Source organism: Anas acuta, chromosome 12 (genome assembly GCF_963932015.1).
Source record: "Anas acuta chromosome 12, bAnaAcu1.1, whole genome shotgun sequence".
NCBI classification, from domain to species: Eukaryota; Metazoa; Chordata; class Aves; order Anseriformes; family Anatidae; genus Anas; species Anas acuta.
The window spans coordinates 14,725,506-14,748,851 of record NC_088990.1 but is presented as its reverse complement, the minus strand read 5'-3'; the positions used below and the strand labels follow the sequence as shown (position 1 = coordinate 14,748,851).

The 23,346-nt window shown below is 37.9% G+C and overlaps 1 protein-coding gene across 6 annotated transcripts in view; it reads left to right on the top strand.

Annotated features, from left to right (window-relative positions):
* The window catches only part of TLN2 (talin 2), a 172,316-nt gene extending 150,554 nt beyond the window's left edge, over positions 1–21,762 (top strand). For all 6 annotated transcript variants that reach the window (XM_068695657.1, XM_068695656.1, XM_068695659.1 and 3 more), the window contains 7 exons: positions 1,073–1,178; positions 3,534–3,658; positions 9,661–9,786; positions 12,938–13,000; positions 13,116–13,298; positions 17,432–17,557; positions 18,486–21,762. In XM_068695657.1, the coding sequence (XP_068551758.1) occupies positions 1,073–1,178; positions 3,534–3,658; positions 9,661–9,786; positions 12,938–13,000; positions 13,116–13,298; positions 17,432–17,557; positions 18,486–18,614 (858 nt within the window). In that variant the 3' untranslated portion in view covers positions 18,615–21,762. The remainder of the gene's footprint in view (positions 1–1,072; positions 1,179–3,533; positions 3,659–9,660; positions 9,787–12,937; positions 13,001–13,115; positions 13,299–17,431; positions 17,558–18,485) is intronic.
* The last annotated feature ends 1,584 nt before the right edge of the window (positions 21,763–23,346 follow it).

The following is a 23,346-nucleotide window of genomic DNA, read 5'->3' as shown; positions in this document are numbered from 1 at the left end:
TAATACTGCAGATTGTTTAGCTATTGAGGATTCACATGCTTCTGTTTACTGTGGAAACTAGTTGACTAAGGATCATCCTGAGGAAGCAGACCAGCGTGCCCATATGTTGACACAGCGGTTCCAAAGAGATCAAATTCCTCATGTGTCAGAATTTTCATCAGGCAAAATTAAGGAAACAATTAGGTTTAGTTTATTCTTTCGGAGTAAGGGGCTAGGCATTTCACTGCGAAATGACAAACTGGCTTACAAAAACATAAAATGTACAAATGTATTTTCACTGTGTGTCTAGTTTTCCAAGCTGCTGGGGGGGGGGGGGAGGGGTTGCAAATGTTAAGAAAACACAGAACTGAATGTGACTTCGGAGACTCAGTATCCTGTTTTGCTCCTAAATCTCTCCATGTATCTGTCATTCTCAGAAGCAGCTGTTAAGTATAAATTAATTTCCAGAACTTAATCTTCTTTTTCCTTACAATGTGGTAATTAAAAATGCAAATTTTTTTTCTGTTTAGAGGAAGCCAGACATCGTTAGAAGTCAAATTCACTGTCTATGGATTGTTTTCCATTAAAAGGACAGTGTAGTACTTGATGCAAATTCATTTCAGAGGTTTCTTTCTTTCCCATCAGTTTAAGGGTCTTGTCAGGGTTGGCATTTCCATTGTTTACCATTGCTGACTTTTTCCAGGACAGGCACAATTGTTGACTCTTTCCAGGAAAGGCAGCTAGCACAAGTTTGCACAACTCTGTTTCTAAGAAAGGAACTTAAAGTGTTCAGCCAAGTTGATAACACTAGCAAGTGGTCTCTTCTCCCACAGTTTAGAAAGACTAAGCTTGATGCCTTAATGTAATGACTGTAATATCTGAGAATGGAGTGCCCAAGCTGTGCATTCCTCCCACATACTCCCACATGCCTCAGATTTGAAGGATTTTGCCCTAGTTTTAGTATTGAGAACTTCCAGACAACATTGCCAGTTCCTGTAGAAATGGCCAGCCCTGCCTCCTTCCTAGTATGCACCAGCCATCACAGTATAAGCCTTGCTCCTAGTGATTCATCGACAATTTTACTTTTTTCTAGATCCTTCAAAAACCGACTCCAGAGCTGAAGCATCAGTTGTCAGCTTTCTCCAAGCGGGTTGCTGGTGCTGTTACAGAGCTCATCCAATCAGCAGAAGCAATGAAAGGTGAGTTGGGTAGCCTGGTTACTGGTGTGGTTTTTAGAGACAGTGATCCATGACTTTTGTACTTCAAACAAAAACTAACAAAGACCATTTTACTACGTTCTAGGCATTTTGATACCATCTAATTTAATACCTTTAATTTCTCTCCCAGCACTCACTTGTGTACAAGTTAGTAATGCCATTGTCATGATCTTAGTCATGACACTTCCATGTAAGTAAGCATACACTTAGATGGCAGTAACTCTTTGCTTTTTTGTACATGTGTAGCAAAGAACAAATGTTCCTCTCCAGGAAAATAAATTGAATACTCTAGCCTTTTCTGCAGTCTTTAGGATGTTTTGAAATTTCTCATTTCATTTACTAAGAAGCCAAGCCAATATCAGAGATTTCGTATTCCCTAAATGCTTTTTAAAAAATCTTGTTGCTATCCTCATCTTCAGAGACAATTACTTTCAGCAATTTCAGGATTTTAATTCATATACGTTACAATTAAATTTCACTTTTTCCTTTTTGAATTCCTTTTTTACTTACTGCCTGCCAGCATTTTTTTCTTCACTTTAGAAGTTTCTTTGTGCGAAGTAATTTTTTTAACCATTTACAGTTATCTTTTATTGATACATGGTAAAATTCTGTCTCCTAACTGATTTAGATTGCAAATGTTTTCACCTTTGTAAAATGCCTTTTTTGTTTTTTGAAGAGGAAATCCTACATTTTAGAGGTTTGGATTTGATTGTGTTTCTGTATGCTGCCTCTAACAAAAATGCCATTATTTTTTCCTTGTTTATCTGGACAAGGTTAGTGTTTAATAAAGAATTCCTTTGTCTTGTACACCAACTAGGCTGAGAAATTGTTCCTAGTAATATTTTGGTCTTTTATATAAAAGTTTGTATGAGATGTACCTCACTAGGATTACAATACCAATGAACTGCTTTTTTCCAGCACATCATAAATACGAGCAAGTCACAGAATCACAGAATTTATAGGTTGGAAGAGACCTCAGGATCATCGAGTCCAACCTCTAACCTAACACTAACAGTCCCCACTAAACCATATCCCTAAGCTCTACATCTAAACGTCTTTTGAAGACTTCCAAGGATGGTGACTCCACCACCTCCCTGGGCAGCCTGTTCCAGTGCCTAACAACCCTTTCAGTAAAGAAGTTCTTCCTAACATCTAACCTAAAACTCCCCCTGGCGCAAGTCATTTTGTATTCTCCTATGATTTGGTCATCCATGGCAGAAAGTGCATCATTCTGTAGCTGGTGTGAATCCATAAGCATTCAAGGTTCTTTTGTTTGGTGTTTGATGAATCAGAAATGGGTTATACTACTCTTGATACAAAATGCCAGTATCCTTCTACCCCTTTGTCCTTAATAAGGATTAATGTTGATATTTTATTAAGTTTACATAAACTTCCTAATCAAGTCTCACTAAATTTAACAAGGCCCAAAGAGATTGTTTTCTTTATTTTTTAATTTTAACTTAGTCTTTCTTTGTCAGTGTACACTGCTTCCCATCCTTTTCTGTTTCCATCTGTGATGCTACTTTCTCCCTTTGCCTTTTATGAACTCAGAAGTTTCCTTTTTCCTTTCCTTCTCTTCCCAGAAGCTGATTTTTCTTTTCTGTTTCATTGCTTCCCTCAATTCTAAACATGGATGGTTTCTAAATCTTGTCACCCAGAGAATAATGTTATGAAAATGAAAATAAGGATGCACTATGAACTTAACAAATTGGAGATGATCTCTAGCCAAGTATTCACTTCGTGGACCTACAACATTTCTTTGAGCCAAAATGCCAAAAACTCAACAAAAAAACTGACCTTTGGATATGTTACAGAAACTGCTATTGGCCTTTTCTAAAAATGCATTAGAAACACATTGCTGAAAACTATGCTTTCTTCATTCAGTGCTAGCTTCATCTCTAACCAGTGCCAGAGACTCTGAAAAGCATGCTGTGGAGGATTATCTGTTGTCTATAACTTGTCATCTTTAGCAATGTTAGATTTCTCACTGTACCTTACAATTTGATCAAGGTTTTAGTAAGAGCCCAGATAACAAAGTTGAGTGAGAGCTAGTTTTGTTCCCAGTGTGGACAGTGTTCCTCTTTGAAGCTGCTTTAATTGTGCAATTCTTAATTAAGTTACTTTCATAACAGATTTGCCTGCTGAATACTTTTATTATTATTATTATTTTGCTCTCACTGGCAGTATTATGTTACTAAAATTATCTTTTTTTTTTTTTTTTACAACGCACATGCTGTATTTTGTATTTGACACTTCAAGTGTGATTGTAAATCACCCTGTTTGAATGGCAGCTTGCAGTGGCACTGAAGTTATTGTCTTCGTCTCTGTTAATTTCAGGGACAGAGTGGGTGGATCCAGAAGATCCAACGGTCATTGCAGAGACAGAGCTACTAGGGGCTGCAGCATCAATTGAGGCTGCAGCAAAGAAGTTAGAGCAGCTGAAACCAAGAGCCAAGCCAAAGGTGAGTGTCTATCCCAATTGTTTCTTTGAATAAAGCAGATGATGCAAATAGCCCATATGTTGGCTTAGTGTTTGTTACCATCCATGTTAATGGTATAAACAATCAAACATTTGCATCAGTCTCAGTGCCACTAGATGCTGCACTGGGTGGGACTCACCCCTGAAGGTAGAGGTTAAAAAGATGCTTTTCAGGGAGCAAGTCAAGCACAAGTCATGAGCAAGCAAAGGAAGAAAAGCCTAATGTTAGAAATGCTTGTGTCACGGTATCATTACTGTTGGTTATGTACCTTTCTGTTTCCAAACATACTTTATTGATGTGAAAAGTCATTCTTACTTGCTCTTCTTTGAAGACCCTTTGTTCTCATCTCAATGTGTGTAGTATAGTGGAAGGAAGCAGCAGCAAAACAGAAAAGATTGAGCAGAATGCGAAAGACCTTCAGGATTTTATGAGATAAAATCCATGATATTTTATTCTATGATAAAAGAGTAACTACTTTGGTACCAGATCAGATATGTGGTATAACCCTTCTTCTTCGATTTTCCTGAAGGAAAACAAATTACAGTTCACTGTGAAAGCAGGTAGTGCTGTATGTTGCCAGGTCATTTCAAATGTGTCTGAATATGTTATATAAAATAAAACCAAATATTTTCATGAGTGATATGGAGGGAATGCATAACACTGCTGTTACTTCTGGCTGTATGCATGACTGGATCACCCAGAATTGCTACCTTTTGCCTAGTGTGGAATAACAGGTTTTAGAAGAAATTACCATGCTGCCTACAATTCTATCTCTTCAAAACGAAATTGCGCTTTAGCTTTGTAATTGAATTCAGGAAGGACTATGTATCTCTTTCCTTGCTTAAGCTGCTTTGTAGGTACAGAATTGTTTTCTAACTAAAGCTAACAGTAAAGCTCATGAAAAGTCTTTCCAAAAAGCAGGGCCTCAAGAACATTCAGTGTTGGATTCTTGTTTTCAGTGCAGAGTGATATTCTGCCATTCAGGAGTATCAGACAAAATAGTTCTTGGTAACTTCACAGTTTCAGGACTTTTTTCCCGCTTTGGTGACAGGAATAAATTAGCTCATGGAAAAGAAATGCTCTTTGTACTGTTTTTTTTTTTTTTTTTTTTTTTTAACAAGTGCATCCGTTTTGTTTATAAAGAAAAAATGTTCCCTTATAATGAGATTCTACAGAGCAGAGGACACAGGCTGGGTTGGAGGAGAGGAAGAGTCCTCCATCACCTTTTCTATACAATCATTGCACAATAATGTATGTGTGTTGCCTAGTAACTGCAGAGCAGTTTCCTTCCAACATCGAAGCCACTCCAGGGTCATTGTAATTTTCTAGTGAATACAGATCCCACACCTGCTCCTCATTTAACATGTTAATTTGAGTATCCAGTCTGTGTGTGATTTATTGGTCTGCTTATTTGTCATTTTCTGGAAGTAACATTCATATTCAACTCTGTTTAATTTGGGAATTAAACAGCCCTTACAACTTTTTCTTTAGATGTTTAATCCCTTTCACAGTACAGATAGTAATGCACATCAAAGATACAGGGAAGATCACAGAGTGATTCAAATACTGTTTTTTCTCTTGAAGAGTTTGGACAAGACTGGTGTTCACTAGTGTCTTCCCAGAGTAGGATTCCCTGCATTTAACAGGCTCTGACTTTCTGATGCTCAAGTCTTTGACAACATACATGGTGTTGCAGAGTGAATGCCTCAGCTAGGTAACAGGGTTGATACAGTTGATTTTTCTTATGCTTAGTCTACAAAATGCACCAATAGTAGTGATTTGTTACAATGGAACAGACTGCTGGTCCAGCTACACCAGTATCTTGCTTCAGTTAATAGTAATCATCATTAAGTGAGCCTGCAGATAAATTCTCTGTTAATTTTAGCATAATTTGCCTGTAAGAAACCACCATCTTCTTCCTTATTAATTGGTGGCTGATTCACTGTTTCTGGGTGAGCCTCTTTTAGACTTGAAATTTTCATCTTTGTTTTCCAGTTTGTCTGTTACCTCTAAAGAAAAAATCAGTCGTTGAAGGTAGGGTTGTTTCTCATTTGTTCCATCTGATTATTTTTGGTCCTTTTCTACTTCTTAATTCATTTTGCTTGTTTTCTCTTCATATTTTTGCAGTCATCATATCCTCATAATGTCATAGTCTAAGAGCAATAGTATGAGGCTTTTTCACTTTTCACTACTGGAGAATAATTCTTTCTTTAGAAGAACAGTTTCTAATAAGACACGGCCCTGCTAACTGCTGCCCAGATTTTATTGTATGGTGTGTGCATGTTCTGTTGGCTTTGCAGCCTGGTAGTTTGGCTGCAGGTGAATATCTAAACATCCTAAGATGTTTAGACTGCTGCTACTTCATTGCCCCAGCGATATCCTGTTAATATCTGTCTTCTGAGCTTGTATCTTGCAAGCGCTTTGAGGACTTTCCTAAATAGGCTTTGCTACTCCTCCCCGTAACACGAAAACTGTAAACCTGATAAGTATTTTCATTGCGGTGTTGAAGGCGGGGAATCATCTGTGAAGCAATGAGATCTTTATTTTTTATTAAGCAAGTTTTGGCTGTCGTATTTCCTTTAAATAGTTGCTTTTTTTTTTTTTTTTGGAACTTGGAATTTTTTTGTTTCCCTTCTGTGGGCAGTTGTGTCTTGCAGCGCAGCCACCTGTTGACCCTTGTTCTGTAAATATGCCACTGGCTATTAAATAACAACCTCCCAAATTCATTTTTGAACAAGAAAATCAGTTTAGCTAATAAAAACTACATGTTTCAGTAATACTGGAAAGAACACTTTAAGGAAAATGGTGCTGTAGATGAAGTACAGCAACAGAGAGCATTGCTGTACCCGCACTATTCTGTTGGTATGTTCTTCGTGCTTCTTTGCAGGCACGTGCCTTCAAACATAAGTGTCTTTAGCAGTCAATAAGAGTTCCCTGCTGTTAGCTTTCAGCAGTTTGTCCTTTTTTTCCCCAAGATGAATCAAATCTGGATGTCTTTTTCTGCAGGACTCTGTGTGATATGTTTGATATATTAGGTTGTTATTTAATCCAACTATATATCAAACATATTCCTACAGTGTCCTGCCCTGTCTCCGGGGGTTTTAACATAGTAGAATGCAATATGAAGGAGTACATTCGCTCTCAAGCAGGCTTAGAAGACTTCCTGCAGACTCCTAATCTAATCCAACTTGAAATATATACACGAAGTGTTCCTCTATCAGTAGATGTGCTCATGGAGGGACTTGTAAGTTATGTAGGTCTTTTATGATAGCAAGCAGCAGCTATGCCAAGAATTGACTTTCACTGAAATGGTTGTGTTTTCCATGCTCAGTGCACTAATATTACCCATATTGGTTTTCTCTTTATGAAATAGAAGATGAGAGCTGCTTCAAAAGAAAATGGTTTGTCTTTTGTAATTCTTCCTAATGTTTAGCAATCTCACTGGGGGTTTATTTGTTCTTCTGTTAATCATGACTTTATGCTACCCCTCATAATGGAGATTCTCTAAAAAACTGGCTAAAAGACAGTACAAAAACAAGGATTTTTTTTTATCAATGGCACAATCAACTTCTTCAGGATATTTTATATTACAGAATGTGTAGCTAGCCTAATAATTTTGGCTTTTCTGTTCTGGTGACCTTGTTTTCCAACTGACCTTTCCCATACATAGACAGTAATTAGTAGCTTATTAGTTTAAGGATATGGAGAGAGTGTTTCTGGTCTTCATGGTGGCAATTTGAGGAAAGAGAAGCTAATCACTTCTCTCAGATTTGTGATTTTAAAAAAATAATATATAAATAGCCCTCTGAAGTAACTGAAATCTTACAATGTGAAATATTCTGTCAAATATCACACCATTGTTGCGAACTTTGTTCATGAAGGCTGTGAACAGACACAGGTTTTGAGAACACTGTTGATGAGTGTGAACCTACCATGACACAGTCTTCAATAACGGGAATGAGGACAACAATAACTGCTCTTGTAGGGCTTTCTTCTGTGCTCAGTCTTGGACTTCAGCATGTACCTTATTGCTAAGGAATACTCTTAGGTGGGTACAGGCAGGTAAATATACCCACAGTGATGATTAGGCATTGGGTCTACTTCATTTCAGACGTAAGCATCCAGCCCTTAGATATAACACCTGAGAATGCTGAAGGAAAACTACAGGGAATTACTAGAAAACAAGTTAGAGAAGATGAAAACTCAACAGAATTTATACAGCTTGAGTGCTGTGTAAGGCCAGTTCAAAAATCATTTCTTCACAGAGGATATCTACTGTCAACAGATGACAGGAAATGTAGGATTTGGAAGTTTGAGAAATTCAGTGTAATTACCATTTAGATATAAAATTGGTCATGATGTTACATTGCAAGCATAGTCAAAAATACAGGTGGAACATGAGTTACTCACTTTACGAAGACTTTTCTTATCATATTTCTATTACAAAGACATACACTTTAGTTGATGACATTAGCCCAACAGCAACACAAGACAAATAGGTGGCTCTTCCTAATGGTTAAGAAAGAATTTTAGGTGCCAAACAACTTCATCTGCACATCAGTTTTTATTTTTCAGATCATTAAGTTTTTCTGCTCTCCATGGACAATGCAGTTTCATCTTCTGGACTTTGTTTTAGTTTTATATGGTGGCAGTTACATGAAATGTTGTAGGATTGAGTCACCGCCTGATTTGCAAATTTATAACTAATTGTCACTACCTACATGTATTTATTATTTAATGATTGACTAATATTACATCAGATAGTAGTAACAGCAGAACAAAACCTGCATTAAATTTAGATGGATGCACTTAAAAAAACCTGAGCATTTGATCTGCAAGGCTTAACTCATAAGTTCACATAGCTTGTGTTCCTAGTTATTTGACACAACAATGTGATGGTTGCATAAGTTGGACAAAACCTGTATTTCAAAAGCTTCATCTCACAAAGTGGTCTCTTGTGGTATTGTATCCACTAGTCCTACTGGTCATACTGTGTTGGATTCTGGTAGGTTTGTGATTTAATCAGAATCAAAAGAAATTGTATTGGTTTATTTTGCGTGTGTATATACACACACATATACACACACACATATATATATGCATATATATACACAGAACAACAACCAATCATAACCATTTATCTATCTATTTTGTTAGCCATTCAGGAAACTAGTAAGATGCTTAAATGAATAAGCATTTTTAGTGCATGTCTAAATGATTAGCAAGTCAAGGAAGGTTTTTATTTTTTTTATGGCACAACAGACTTGCCTTTCAAATAGCAGGAAACTTCATTAGAAACAGTTGATCTGTCTATTCGCACATGCCTGTTGAAAGACATGTATGGATGATTGAATTGTTCCAGACAGACCTTTGGACCCTTGTATCTCCCAGATGACTGAAGTGGACTACTGCACAGTGCTGCTCTCTGTGTAATGGCAGCTCTTACTAAAAGATGCTAAATCTATGTGTTTGCTTAGTTTCTATTACACTTCTTAGTACACGTGAATGGGATACTATATGGCTACCACTGTACCTTTTTTAATGCCTTACATATTTAAGTATTTAGAAAACCCTCCCATTTCATTTAGTGATTCTGGAAGGCACTATTGTAACACTACAGAGATGATTTTGATATGTAAAGGCAAGAATTTCTTTTCGGACTTGCAGGTTTCTGAAGGTAGTTTTGAGTATCCCTGATGGAGTGTAATGTATTAGAAAGTTTAAGGCAGCTCTTGAAATATCTCATGTGATACTCAATTTCACGTGTGATCAGCCACAAGAGTGTTTTAATATTTAAGATCACTTACGTTGATTTTTAGCTGTAGACCAGATGAAACTCCTTTGCAGAAAACAATGTTGTACCTCTTTTTAATGTACTGTTTGGTTTCAAAATCTTCTTGTCTCAGCTTACATATGTTGTGGATCTTCAAAATGCAACTTCTTTCTGGTGAATAATGTGTGGCATTGTTCTTTCTTGGTTATAGCAAGCAGATGAGACTCTGGATTTTGAAGAACAGATCCTGGAAGCAGCTAAATCCATTGCCGCTGCTACCAGTGCCCTTGTGAAGTCAGCTTCAGCAGCACAGAGAGAACTGGTGGCACAGGGAAAGGTGGGTAAACAGGAAAAGTAGCAACAGTGTTGAGGGGATGTATTGAAACTGAATCTAGTCTCTTAACTGTTCTATGTTAAAAGAGTACAAAAGAAGCTGGGGAATGGACTAGTAAAAAAGTAAATCTTTTAATTCCTTGTCCAGAATACATGGCCCGGGCCTATATCTGCTTAAAATAATGCTTTTAATTTAAGTCTAGCAACTGTAATCAAGTAGTTGGCTTCTTCAGAGGTTTCAGTTGCAGAGAGGTTGTGGGGTCTTTTTCATTTCATGAAGAGATTCAAGCTAGAAATTTAGAGTCCCTTTGTCACAGCCTGGCGGTCCAAACCCAAAGGTCACAGTATACAATGCCTTTGTGGACAGGAATAGCAAAGAGCCTCACTAGTTGTGCCCTCAGTGTTTTGTCGTCTGATCCAATGGGGACACAGGCCTGCATGCAAATTGGGTACATTCAAGTGGACATGCTTGTAAATACCATGAAACAGTGCTAATGTCATTATCCTTTTGGTCTTTTTAGAACTGAACTCTTTGTAATCCATTTCATATCCGTCACTGTCTTTTTTTCCTGTTAATATAATTTGAAATGTAAAATTTGAATGGGTATGTTGCTTGTGAGAACTATTTGTTTGTAGGATCATTGTTGTTGTATAGTTACGGTTTCTAATTTCGTCTAAGTCTTTATTCTGAGCAGACTGTATCATGGATCCTGTTACAAAAGAGAGTTTCTGTCTACTTAAACTGTGATTCCTGTGAAACTTTGCTTTAGTTCCAGCAGGAGTACAACACACTTGTTTTGGAACAATAGCAATGCAATTGTTTGAAAAGACCCACTATAAGCTGTAGCTATTGAACTTTTTGATAACACATAAAACCTATTAATTCCTATTGAAATTGACTGTGGAAACAGTCCCCCCAGTGACAGTTTTGACCTAACTTACTGTTTCATGTAGACTATTGAGCAGTCTGCTTTTATGTGATAAGACCTGTTCTTAGTTCCATTATATATATACAGCTTGCTTTACTTTCCTCACCACCACCACTATAGAGTTATAAATTGTGTACGGGTGTGAGCCCTGCATATCTGTATGGTAGTTATGGATTATTTGCTCTCTCAGATATGTTTCCATTTGAATCTTTCAGACTAAGGCTAATGTCACTTGCATGCTTTCTATCCAAGCTCAGAAAATCTCTAAAAAACACCTTTATCTGTCTATTCAAGGAAAGCCATAGTCTACTATTCTAACAGAAGCACACCTGTCAAATGTAGTACCATAACAGCAGATTTGTTCAGCTTGCTTTACTGAATTTAGTTGTTTTGCTTTATCTTTCATTATTCTACGGTGACTTGCCGTAAGATCATCAAGTTTTTGCATTGAATGGCCTTTACTGATAATTGCTTGCCTGCTAGGATCTCATCTTTTGAGCCAGCAGACAATGCAGTGATCTCTAAGAAATTAATCCCAGCCAAAATGAAAATGTAATGAAAAAAAAAACTTTGGAATTGTTTATGCAAGTTCCTCTCATGATACACAAATAAATAAGGCCATAAGATATTTCTGACACGAGGAAGTGACAACCCTTTCTCCTTCTCTCCTTTCTGTCTTTACTAATTACTAGTTTTTAGATAATTGTCATTTCAGGTTATCCTGAGACACGTATGCACCTCTACCTTCAGATTAGTCAGAAATATGGGAAGCTGTCTCCTAAAATGATTGACAGAATTCTTGCCCATATTGAGTGGCTCCAACCTGCCTGCTGGGAGGATTTAATTGTTGATGCTGAAGGAAGTGTTTTGCTTTTGCAAGAAACTTTCTGAGGCATGTGATATGGATGCTGGTACATAGGAAGGAAGGACAAGTTTGATCTGTTCCACATCTGTCTCTTCAGTACTGAAGAGTAATGACTACTGATTTCTCACTGACCTTTTAGTTGGTCTGGAGGCAATGGGAAATATTAAGACAACTGCATAGATATATGTGAACCAGGCACATTCTTGTCCCACTTAAATTTCCCACATTACATGGTAAAAGCTGTGAAAGTAACTTAAAGGGAAAACTGGCACAATATTGCAGTTGAAGAAATTTTACTTGAAATTATTTTATAGCAATTTCTGCAGAACAGATGAAGTCTGGGAAGTTGGATCTGATTTACCTTCTTTTACCACACCTGCCTGTATATTCTCCCTCTCTCTCCCACACACACTCTGGACACCAATGTCTATAATGCTTTATTTATGGACTACTTCAAATGATTTTTCTGGGAATGCTTAGGCAAGAAAAGTTTGAAACTTTACAAATTCAGGAACTCTAGCATATTCTGTTGTATAACTGAATTCTCTCATAATGTTACAACGGTGTCACCATATCCATGTGTAAGGATTCAGTTCTGATCCCTGGGATCTTCATTATGCACAAATCCCCGTTTCCATTTCTTTTAAAACATAGCAAGGTTCTGGACCATGTTTACGTTTCACATCTTCCAGCTATTGTCCCCAGAACTCCCAAACCCAGGCAAACTGGGGGTTGGTGACCAACTATAAGCTTTTATTTCTGTTTTTTCATTTGAAATGGGAAGAAAACTGTTTCTTGGTTGTTGCCAGTACTGCTGATGCTATGGACTCAGCAGCAGCAGTGAACCATGCAGAAAAATGGGATGCTTTCCTCAAAGGCTATTACTGGAGTCAAAAGCAGTCAGGGGACATCCCTGGGGAGCATCCCTGGGGAGCTTTCTGTTTTGTATCTTTCCATAATGCCAGAATTAGAACAAATTCAGAAATCATTTAAATCCAAATGTGTTGTGGAGACAGAAATAACTTGTTTGAGAGGTCCAGAGTTAACGAGCAACTGCTTAGTGTTGCTTAGGCCAAAGCCTCTGCTGCAACGGGTATTACTGTGGGGTTTCTAAATGTGTTTCAAGGTGGGGCAATTCAAGCAGCATAGCAAGTTGGACACCACCACAGAGCAGGCAGATGTGTGCTGGAAGCACACTTAGTGATAACTAACTTCCAAACTTTCAAGTGGATTTTGTGCTCCTTTATCTATGTGTTGTGCTCGGTAACAGCTGCAGATGTCCTTTTTCACTGATCTAAATCAAAGACAAAACAGCTGTATTTTCTGTTGCACTGTAAGCCATCTCTGAACTGTTTTTTCAGGTTGGAGCAATCCCTGCAAATGCAGCTGATGATGGACAGTGGTCTCAGGGACTTATTTCCGCTGTGAGTAACTACTTCTCTTTTTTGTTAGTCCTTAACATATCAGGCAAACTAGTACTTTCTCTGCAGAAATAATATCCTGTGAGAACACACAGTGACTTTCTTTACTAACTCCTAGGCCCGAATGGTGGCAGCTGCAACCAGCAATCTCTGTGAAGCAGCTAATGCCTCAGTACAAGGCCACGCTAGTGAGGAGAAGCTCATCTCATCTGCAAAACAAGTTGCAGCTTCTACAGCACAACTTCTTGTGGCTTGCAAAGTAAAGGCTGATCATGACTCTGAAGCCATGAGGAGGCTACAGGTACTTGTTTTCTTCATTACTGAAAACCCACAGCAGTGCTGCGTCAACACTGTTTTAGCACTGCTGAACAAATCCAGGATTTCTGGACATTTCTTGAATTTCCAGACTTTTCCTTGTGGGATTCTGGGGGACTTCGGTTCATTAAGGATGAAGTAGTGTTGCATTTCTTATTACTCAGCAGTAACTAAATCTCACTTCATTGTTTGTTTTATTCTTCATTTTTGAAAGATGTTGAGAGATGCAAACATTGACTAGTCTTTGCCTAGCCTGGTTTAGATGCGATATTCATAGGTGTATACTTCTTACCAATTACAGGAATACATGAGCTGAGAAAGTTTGTGTGTATTTTTACAGCAACTGAGTGTAGTGAGTTTCTCTGCAATTATTCTGTGTTCAGTTAGGCCTCCAGTAAGAATCAATCAGAGAATCATGTAGGTTGGAAAAGACCTCTCAGATCATCAAGTCCAACCATTAATTAGCACTGCCAAATCCACCACTAAACCGTGTCTCTAAGCACCACATCCACACATCTTTAAATACCTCCAGGGATGGTGACTTAGCTACTTCCCCGGGCAGCCTGTTCCAGTGCTGGTGCAACCCCTTCAGTGAAGAAATTTTGACTAGTATCCAACCTAAACCTCCCCTGCTGCAACTTGAGGTTGTTTCCTCTTGTCCTATCACTCATTGCTTGGGAGAAGAGACCAACCCCCATCCTGCTACAACCTCCTTTGATGTAGTTGTAGAGAGTGATAAGGTCTCCCCTGCACTTTTTTTTCTCTAGGCTAAACAACCCCAGTTCCTTCAGCCATTCTGCCTTAAGACTTGTTCTCTAGACCTTTCACCAGCTTTATTGCCCCTCTTTGGACACACTCCAGCACCTGGATGTTGTTGCAAGCCAGGATGCTGTTGGCCTTCTTAGACACCTGAGCATGCTGCTAGCACATACTCAGCCAGCTATCAACCAATACCCTCAGACCCTTTTCTGCCAGGCAGCTTTCTAGACACTCTTCCCCTAGCCTGTAGCGTTGCATGAGCTTGCAAACGATTAAGAAGGCTTAACTTGGTTGCACATGAGTATTATTCTGACCTGTGCAACATTATGCATATGTTCAATGAAGCATTTGCCAGCTAGGGATGTGGTCAATTACAGATTTCCTTTGTTTCTAGGTGTCAAGAGACCCCAGTTGTGAACAGAAATTTTCTGAAATGGAGAGTCATTGTCAGACCAAAAAAAAAAAAAAAGAATTGGATGCAACACCTCAACCCAAGTCCATTTCTCCATTTTAACATTTTTAAATGAAACTGGTTCATTTTTACATTACATATCCCTTTCATGTTTAGCTTGTCTGAACTGCTACTGAATTAAGCATTGTGTTATGAGGGGTAAAGTCTTTCCTGGAGCTTTGTTTGAGGGTGTTTATTTAAAAATGGCTACAGCCTCTTCTGACTTCCAATCCTGCAGGCTCAGTCTGTAATGTGAGAACTATTTCAGCTCCTTTTTTTCACACCAATATTTAGTATCTTTGGTGACAGTGGAATTTCCTCTTTTTCAATTTTTACCACTGCTAATGGATGCTTATATATAAGCTGTCCATTATAACAACTAGCGTATGGATAGGTAGAATCAAGTCTAGCCTGAGTAGCTGTCTGAGCAAGAGGAACAGATATTGTCATTTTTTCAACATTGAAAAATGGGTTAAATATTTAGGAAGAAAAAATAAACGTATGAGGGTATGAGATGTGTTTGTTTCTACAGAAAGCAGTGGCATGTTAATGTTATCCCTAGGGATGAGATGGTTTTAGTGCTTTAATGTGGATTCATGTGGACTGGCTTTGTCATGGGTCTGTGCGGGAGGTATCAGTAACTGGAAGATAGTTCCAACTGTAACTCAACCTTTACTTTCATATCCAAATGGCAAGATGGGTTTCAATGAATTTTAAATGCAGAACAAAGAATAGAAACAGGAAAAAATCATGTACTAGAGGCTGTGTTTTCTCAGCTCTGCCAGGAAATTCAGGGTACTCAGTCACTGTAGGCAAATATTATTAAATAGCCGTGGAATGTGAAAAGTTGGAAGGGAATGTGAAAAGGAGACAAGTCTAAGCATGGGTTGAAAGTGAACTTTGCCACTTTATTAAGCTTTACATTAGTCTCAAAATGAATAATGAAGGGAAAAGCAGTTTGCACTTGGAAGTAATGTCCTTTATCATAGCAAAAACAGTGAGTTGATGTCTACCAAATATTTTTACTGGTAGATTTGCCAAATCTACTATTGTTTTTCAGCTGGCTTTGCCCCCAGCACAAATGATTTTATATAGCTTTAATCAGTAGTCTAGGTACAGGAGTTTGAGTATATTATTTTTCTCTTTTCTAGCCCCACTAACAGCTGCAAGCTTCGGGAGAAGGCATTTGAACTGCATTTCCCATAAATGCTGGCTTGGAATGCACTGTTAGGGAGTCTTTTCCAAAACTTAAGGAAATAAGTGAAAATGTTTCCATTTGCTTTGGATCAGGTCCAGACTAGGCAAAGCAAATTTCAAATGACTTGTTTTTTGGGTCGTTTCAGGTGGAAAAAGAGTTAAGTTGAAAGGGAGGTGATATTTGAGATATGGAATAGGACAAGAGGGGATTTAAGAGCTGGTCCATGTGGCTTCCCTTCCTGCTGTCTGTGTGCCTCCAGCATGTCAGTACAGGCTGTCTTGGCCAGTGGCCTCTGTGGGAACAAGTGTTCTCACAACATAACACCCCGGGGACATTGGGAGCCATGGAACAGAGAATGGTCTTCTTATTCTCTCTTTCTTCCTGTCACAACACTGCAAGTATCTGCCTTCTCTCTGCAGTCTGTGATAACATTTATGTGTGTTGATGTTGTTGACTGATCTGCTGTATAAGCAGGAGTTAGTGTGAGATGTTACGCTACTGGATCAGATCAAAAGTTCACTAACCCTACGTAAACTTTTTGAGTCTTGTTCGTCAATAGATAAAGCTTTACCTACATCTGCCCCAACCTCCTCCTGCTATAACATCATTCCATGCAGCAGGAATATCTCAGTGACATGCAAATCCACTCCTGTAGCTAAAAGGTGTTTAAAATTTAGTTTGCAGGATAAACATCTTCCCAGTCCCAGGGTTCAAGTACGGGATTAGGAGATTTAACCATTCACATCCTTCCCTTCATGAAGTATTCAATTACTCTTGAGAGTACTTGATAAAAAGTAATGCCATACAGGATTGCAGAAGCAAGTTTGAGTAGTGATAAAGTCACATCAATTTGATAAGATGTTCCTTCTGGCATCTCAACTAAATTCTTCACAGGTGTTTCTCTTGCACAGAAGGTAGAAATATCTTTGGTGTTCTGCCCCATTTCATAAAGTTGTTTCTTTGCTAAAGCACTTAAAAGGTGGGTCCCCAAATGTGTTTCAGTATTTGTATGTACAACTGAGTAGCACGTAAATAGATAAATCTCCCAGTCAGTCTCTCAGAATGAGTGACCTATGACGCCTCTTGGCTCTAAGTCCACAGCAGCCCAGAAGTTTCTTTTCTTGCCTCTGTTCTGACATTGATGATTAGATAGGTGGGAAGGAGGAGGATTCCAGTAAGAGCCAAGAAGGAGGCATAGGTCAAATTTTTGGTGTATCAACCAAGTTGAAATACAAAATATCAGACACGTGTTATCTGGGACAAATTTTAAGAACTGCCAGTGATATATCAAAAATCTCATTTACACCTCCATGTGCAGTACCTCTTAAACCATGGGCTACTCTTTTAGAGTCAGCTTTTCATGATTTTCACCAGCTCTTAGCACATAAGAGCAAATTCAGTGCCAGATCATATGATGCTGATTGCTATGCTAGTCAGCTGTCTGCACAGGGTGTTTCCTAGTAAATGGCCTTCAGGACCTGAGTGCTCCAAAACAAGGTGCCAGCTCCACCTTTTGGCTCTAGTAGAAGAGATTGATTTTGATCAAAGCTTAGATTTTTGGAAGGATTAGTTTTCTTTTCACTGGAAACAAACAAAAAAGGATGTTTGCCTGTGAAGGTAAGCAAAAATATTTTAGTTTTGGTGCTCAGAAGAATCAATGCTACAATTATGCATTTTTGTTATTACTGAATTTCCTCTGTCTTTTCTCAAGGCCGCAGGAAATGCTGTCAAGCGAGCATCAGACAATCTTGTCAGGGCGGCTCAAAAAGCAGCATTTGGAAAAGCGGAGGATGACGACGTTGTAGTCAAAACAAAGTTTGTGGGTGGAATTGCTCAGGTTGGTATGATCACCAGTAACTGAAGTGGAGAAAAACTGTCATGGAAATGTAGCATAGCATTACAATGTTCACGTTGTATTTCTGACTGGACAAAGCTACATAGAGATCTATGATAAATCACTTGCCTCAGTTAAGTAACCGCTGACATAACAGCAACATGAAATGCTCTAGTATGACTACATTTCTTCATTGAGTGGTTACCATAAGAGCAGTTACAGTTGTCCAATATCTTGTCAATTTTCATCCTGATTAAATTAATGGCTCTTTTCAAACTTCTATTATGCACTTTAAATATCCCAAGTCTTAATGGAACACCAGTTTTGTGTGTATATCATCAAAGACAAAGTGTGAGAGATAAGAAATGATGACATTTCATTATATTGACCTTACTAAATATGGTGAAACAATAACAAAGATTTCAAGGCTCTGATGTAATACCATATATTCTGGATTCACTGTTATGAATAAGAAGAAACAGCATCAACTGAGGTTACCATTGAACATACTGTAACTTGTCAATTTCTGTAGTACTGTCATTTCTCCTTTGGCATTTCAAGATGCAGGAAAATACTTTGGTTCCATGCAGCAATGAGTATGCAATTCTACTGTCACACAAACAATATGTTAAGACATGGTGTTTGTCTAATTTCTGCTAATTGGACAGTGAATATTGGAGGAGCACAGCATTCTAAAATCCAGCTTGGATGTATAGTAAAACTGCTAGAAGATACTTCTTTTTTTTTTTTTTTTAATCCTCTATATGTAACAAGTGGGAATCTGGGAAACATTTGAGCAATTCCTGCTGAAGACATTGAAACTTCCGTGGATAATGCTGGGGGCCCTTTCTGTGACTGGTGCCATAGAAAAAGAAAGATGGCTTTACAGACAATATTTCTTGCTATCCTAATTCATGCTTCTTTTTTCTAGATCATTGCAGCCCAAGAAGAAATGCTGAAGAAGGAAAGAGAGCTGGAAGAGGCAAGGAAAAAACTAGCTCAAATCCGCCAACAGCAATACAAATTTCTACCCACAGAGCTGAGAGAAGATGAGGGTTAACCTGCTGAGATGTTCTTCTTTCCTTTTTCTCTCTTTTTTTTTTCCTTTTAAAGAAATAAGCTAAAGGGGGACAGTACAGTGAGAACTGGTCTGACAACATTCTGGTATGCCAAGCACTTATCTAAATAAACTGCTTATCATATCTTTGGATGAGCAGAGGGCAATAAACACTTGTTCTTTGTCGTCTGGTCAGATGAGGTGCATGATGATCAAATAATGGTACAGTATTAAGTTCATTCCTGTTCCTTCCTGGACTTGCATCTCAGGACAAAATATTTTACTTTTTATTGAAGATGCTAAATCAGTATTATTGTCACTTCCCTGATGCTTGACATAATTATTGTTCCTTGACTTGTTATAAAAACTTGTTATAAAACATTCATAGTATTAATAGGAAAACAGTCAAGAAATCATGCATGTGATAAATATCACATGAGCTGGTGGTTCTCTCTCTACCCTTGTAATGAGAAGATAAAGTCAGAAAAAGGTATGTCTTGAGTGGGAAAGATGCACGTATGTGGGTTTGAAGAAGATGCCTGGCCTCTTTCAGTGTTATATAGCTGGTTCATCCCAAAACTGGAGGAAGTATCACTGCACCTGTTTGCACTAGTGTTATTAGTCCTTACCTGATACCAACAAGCTTCTGCTTGTACAGTATTATGGTTCACAAAATGTGGCAATAGCCATTCTTTAGAGAGCGCAGAAAACAAAGAAATGGAAACCTTGTCACTGCCTCAATTATAGCAGGTTCATGAAGGAAGATGCTGTTTGAATTATATACCTCTAATGTGTGACTACTTTTACAGTATTATACACACATACACATGCTCTCACATTGGACTGAATAGTTTGTGTTCTGTTTTGTAATTGAAATTATCTGGTTTGTACTGTGGGATTTCTGTTAGAATGTATGTTAGTTAAAAAGGGAAATACCCAGTACAATGAAAGACTATCACAACTCTTGCTATTCTTTTAATAATTGTAATTATTTTGTTTTGAAACCGGTGGGTGTCGTAGGAGAAAAGAATAAGTGATTTACAAGTAGACCCCTCCTGTAATGTAAATAATAAAGATCTGGACTCTAGGGAGTTTATTTTCATACTTGGTATTGATGAAAATGTACTCACCAAAGAATTGCAGAGAAGGAATAGCAGCAGTCTGAGCAGCAATCTTTGTCTTCAGCTGCAGAAAGGTACTGTATGTTCTCAATATCTCTGTTGTGACCTAAACAATAGCAACATGGGTAGAGTGAGTAAAAACTCTACCTTTTATCCTGTCAAAGAAGGAACATGAACCACAGCAACTTTAACTAGCAAAAGATAAACTGACTAACTGCAGAAACACCATCCCTCTTAACAGCAATTTCCAACATACCTACACCTCCACTCAAGCCTTCTTAATAATGTCAAGTCTACTTAGGTCAAAGGATGATGCCACTACAGTGCTTCTGAAGGCTGTGCTGTCATTTAGATACCTGTAAAGTACCTCCAACTGAGCCTATTATGTTATATGCAGACTCATCTAGTCAACATTGTTGCAGAAATACTTGTCTTGTAGACTCAGAAGTAACCCCTAGTGGTAGGTTTACCAGTTTAGATAGTGCTAACTCATTTAAGTTACTTGCATGACATATAATTAACAGGAATTTTGTCACACTAGTGTTAAATATATAGGAAAAATGATTACAAAAATAATAAATATTAATGTGTACAAATATTTTCTTTTTGTTGTTGTTAGTCTCTTCTCTGGTACCGAAATATTTCAGACAATAGAATTGTTGGAGAATCCATGCTGATGAGAGGGGATAAAAGGGAAATCCCAGACAGAATCATTGATTATTGACAGATGTGCTATGATGTGTAAGCTTTTGTGCATACACAACCCTTATTGTTAGAGACGCAATTCTAAGTTCTGTATTATACAATTCAGCACAATTGTATCTTTTTTTTTTCCACTCAACTTTTACACAGTGAATTCAGTGAGTGGTGTAGTGTCACAGAATCTCAATGTTAAGAATTCCTACACACACAAAAAGCCTTCATGCAAAGTTTTAGGTCAAAAGGTAAATCACTATTACTGTTGTAAGACCTAAATACAGATAGCTCTAACTGATAGGGGTTTTCTGATGGTGATGGTGGGCCAAGCTTCTTTGCAATCTCTCTCTCTCTCTCTCATGTTCCTATCTTTTTTGGAAAGATCTGCAAGACAAATTTGTTGTTGTTCCCCTTTCAGCCTATTTTTATCCTATTATTTAGTCTCATTAAAACAAGAAAAAAGATGGTGCTGTCCTTAGTACCTTGCCATTATTCTACCTTAGATACATATAATAATGTTGTAATGTATTTTGGTCAAAATGGTATTTGCCAGTTTGAAAGAAGCCACAAGCCTGGTCAAGTTCAACTTTATGCAGAAAATGCATAGCTAGAAAATTTTATCAGTTCATAGATGGAAAGAGCCTGCTCAAATTGTGTTCCAGATAAAGTTGCTTGGGAAGTCCATTTCAGCATAGTTATTTTGATGCCTCTCTATTCCTGATTTAATGCTCGCTCTCTCTCATTTGACAGAAAGTATTGTTCTTTTTCTCCTCAGCTTTGTGCTCCACAGAGGAACCACAGTCAGCTAAGTAACTGAATAGAACAATTCAAGGAGTATTATTTTTTTTTTTACTGTGAGCTTTGGGTCTTGATTTGGGAAACATTCAGAGGATATAAGCACATTCAAGGCATTCTATTTCAATTTATTCTTGATGTTATAATTTGCAGTACCACTGAAGTCCACATGTGAACATCTGTGGAGTTAGGATCTACTCCATGCATTTATTTCTCATGGAAACTTGCAGCAGTAAGTGACAAGCTGGGGTAAGGGATGGAAGTTAGTTAATAGGGACAACAGATGTTTACTTTGTATTGTTAACTTGTGACATGGTAAATGGGCTCTGTTGTATCTCACCCTTCTTCATGTGGATTTCACTTTAAAGAGTTGTATGCAAATTAAAAGCAAAATGCCTCAAAGTTGTTTGTGTACAAATAGTCTAGTGTTGTTTTCCCTAACTGTCCAGAAAATAACTCAAATGGAACATTTTATAATGTCTAAGTTTTTCCTTTGCTACATCAGAAGCTTCAAAGTAAGAAAAGGTTTAAAACAAAAATTGAGGGCTAGACTCTTGTTTTGTCTGTCCCTTCCCCTTGACTTTCTGCATCTTCATTACCTAATTCCTAGTGAAGGAATGGATAATTGTTGTAGAAACCTCCTCACTCTAAATGTGTTAGCTCATGAGCAAATTTTTGGCTCTTAATCAGACCAAACTGATAAGATGTTTACCTCAGGAGTATGGCATCCATCATCATTAAATTTATCCCCCTCCACTTAGTTTTTTTAAACTATAGTTTTGGATATTTTTTTGACTTGTGCTGTAATTGTTGTCCTTACATAAGTGCATAACAATTAACAATTTATCTGCCCATATTTGTCATGATTCCTGGAACCTGCCTTTCAGTACTCACAATAGTGTAAGTTAAACATGTTGTAGTTGTACCTGTTAATGGAAGAACATATATCTGTGGCACAAAGTTTGATGCCACATGCAGAAACTTAGATTGTTTGAGATGCTAGTCTGTTACAGATGTCTCTTTCGTTTGACCTTAGTATCTGTGGTGAAGTCTGATTTAAAAAAAAAAAAATTCAGAGGTGACAGTTGCACAGACTGGATCAGGCTCATGAGCTACTTTACTGTTAACATGTGAACTCTGTCCTTGGGCACCAAGCATCATTCACCGGAGAACAATACAGGTGTCAGTAAGTGCATGAAGCACGGGGCAAAGCTACATGGGGGTATTTCCAACTAAGAAGCATCATCACGGCTTTCGTCAGGATGGTCATGGGGACAGATGCACCTCCAAACTTATTCTGCTTTGGAGGACCTGGTACTGAGGCACAACAACGTTCATTTCTTCAGTAGCTGCTAGTTCTGATACTTCTGGGCAGAATGTAGTCTATGTCAACTGCTTGGTGTTTGCTGTCCTTGTTTTCAGTGTAGCATCATTGTAGTATGTGTTGAAAAGATCCTAGCCACAACCTTAGAGACTCTAGGGAAGTTATTTTTTCTGCTTGCCCAGTAATGCCTGAAGACTTTAAGACTAAACTATGTTGTTTTCTTTTTTTTACATGCTTCGATCCCTTTTGACCTTAACACTTCTTACAAGTTTGTTTGTTTTTTTTTTCCCCTTTTGTTCCAAGCATTTATGAGAGCTGGTCTTTCATCCTCAAGCATCTCCTAACAATATATTACCAAGTTTTCCACCGATCAGCTCTTTCTAGCATTGCTTAGGACAAATACTGATATGTTGGATTTATCCACTTTTAGTTTGGATAATGGAAGTCTTATATATCAGATCTGATTTTATTTCCCTAGTGATTATATTATGTAAGTATATTTACTTATTTAAAAGTGGATAGCACGGGCTGGTGGCTACTTGGTGTCCTGAAGTGTCCACCACGAGAGTTTATCCCAGGTGAAGTGGTTTTCTTTTCTCCTATTACCCATAACTGCTATGCCTATTAAGTCAAAATCTATTTATTAAAAGTGTTAGGTGGAACATGAAGTTTATAACTTCAGAACTACTGAACATGAAAATTCCCTCACAGTACAGTCAATTGTTGATTTAGCAGTCTCAGAAGTGTTTTGAAGTCTGTGGAGAAGATTGCATGAAGACAGAAAAAGCTGGCTATTTCC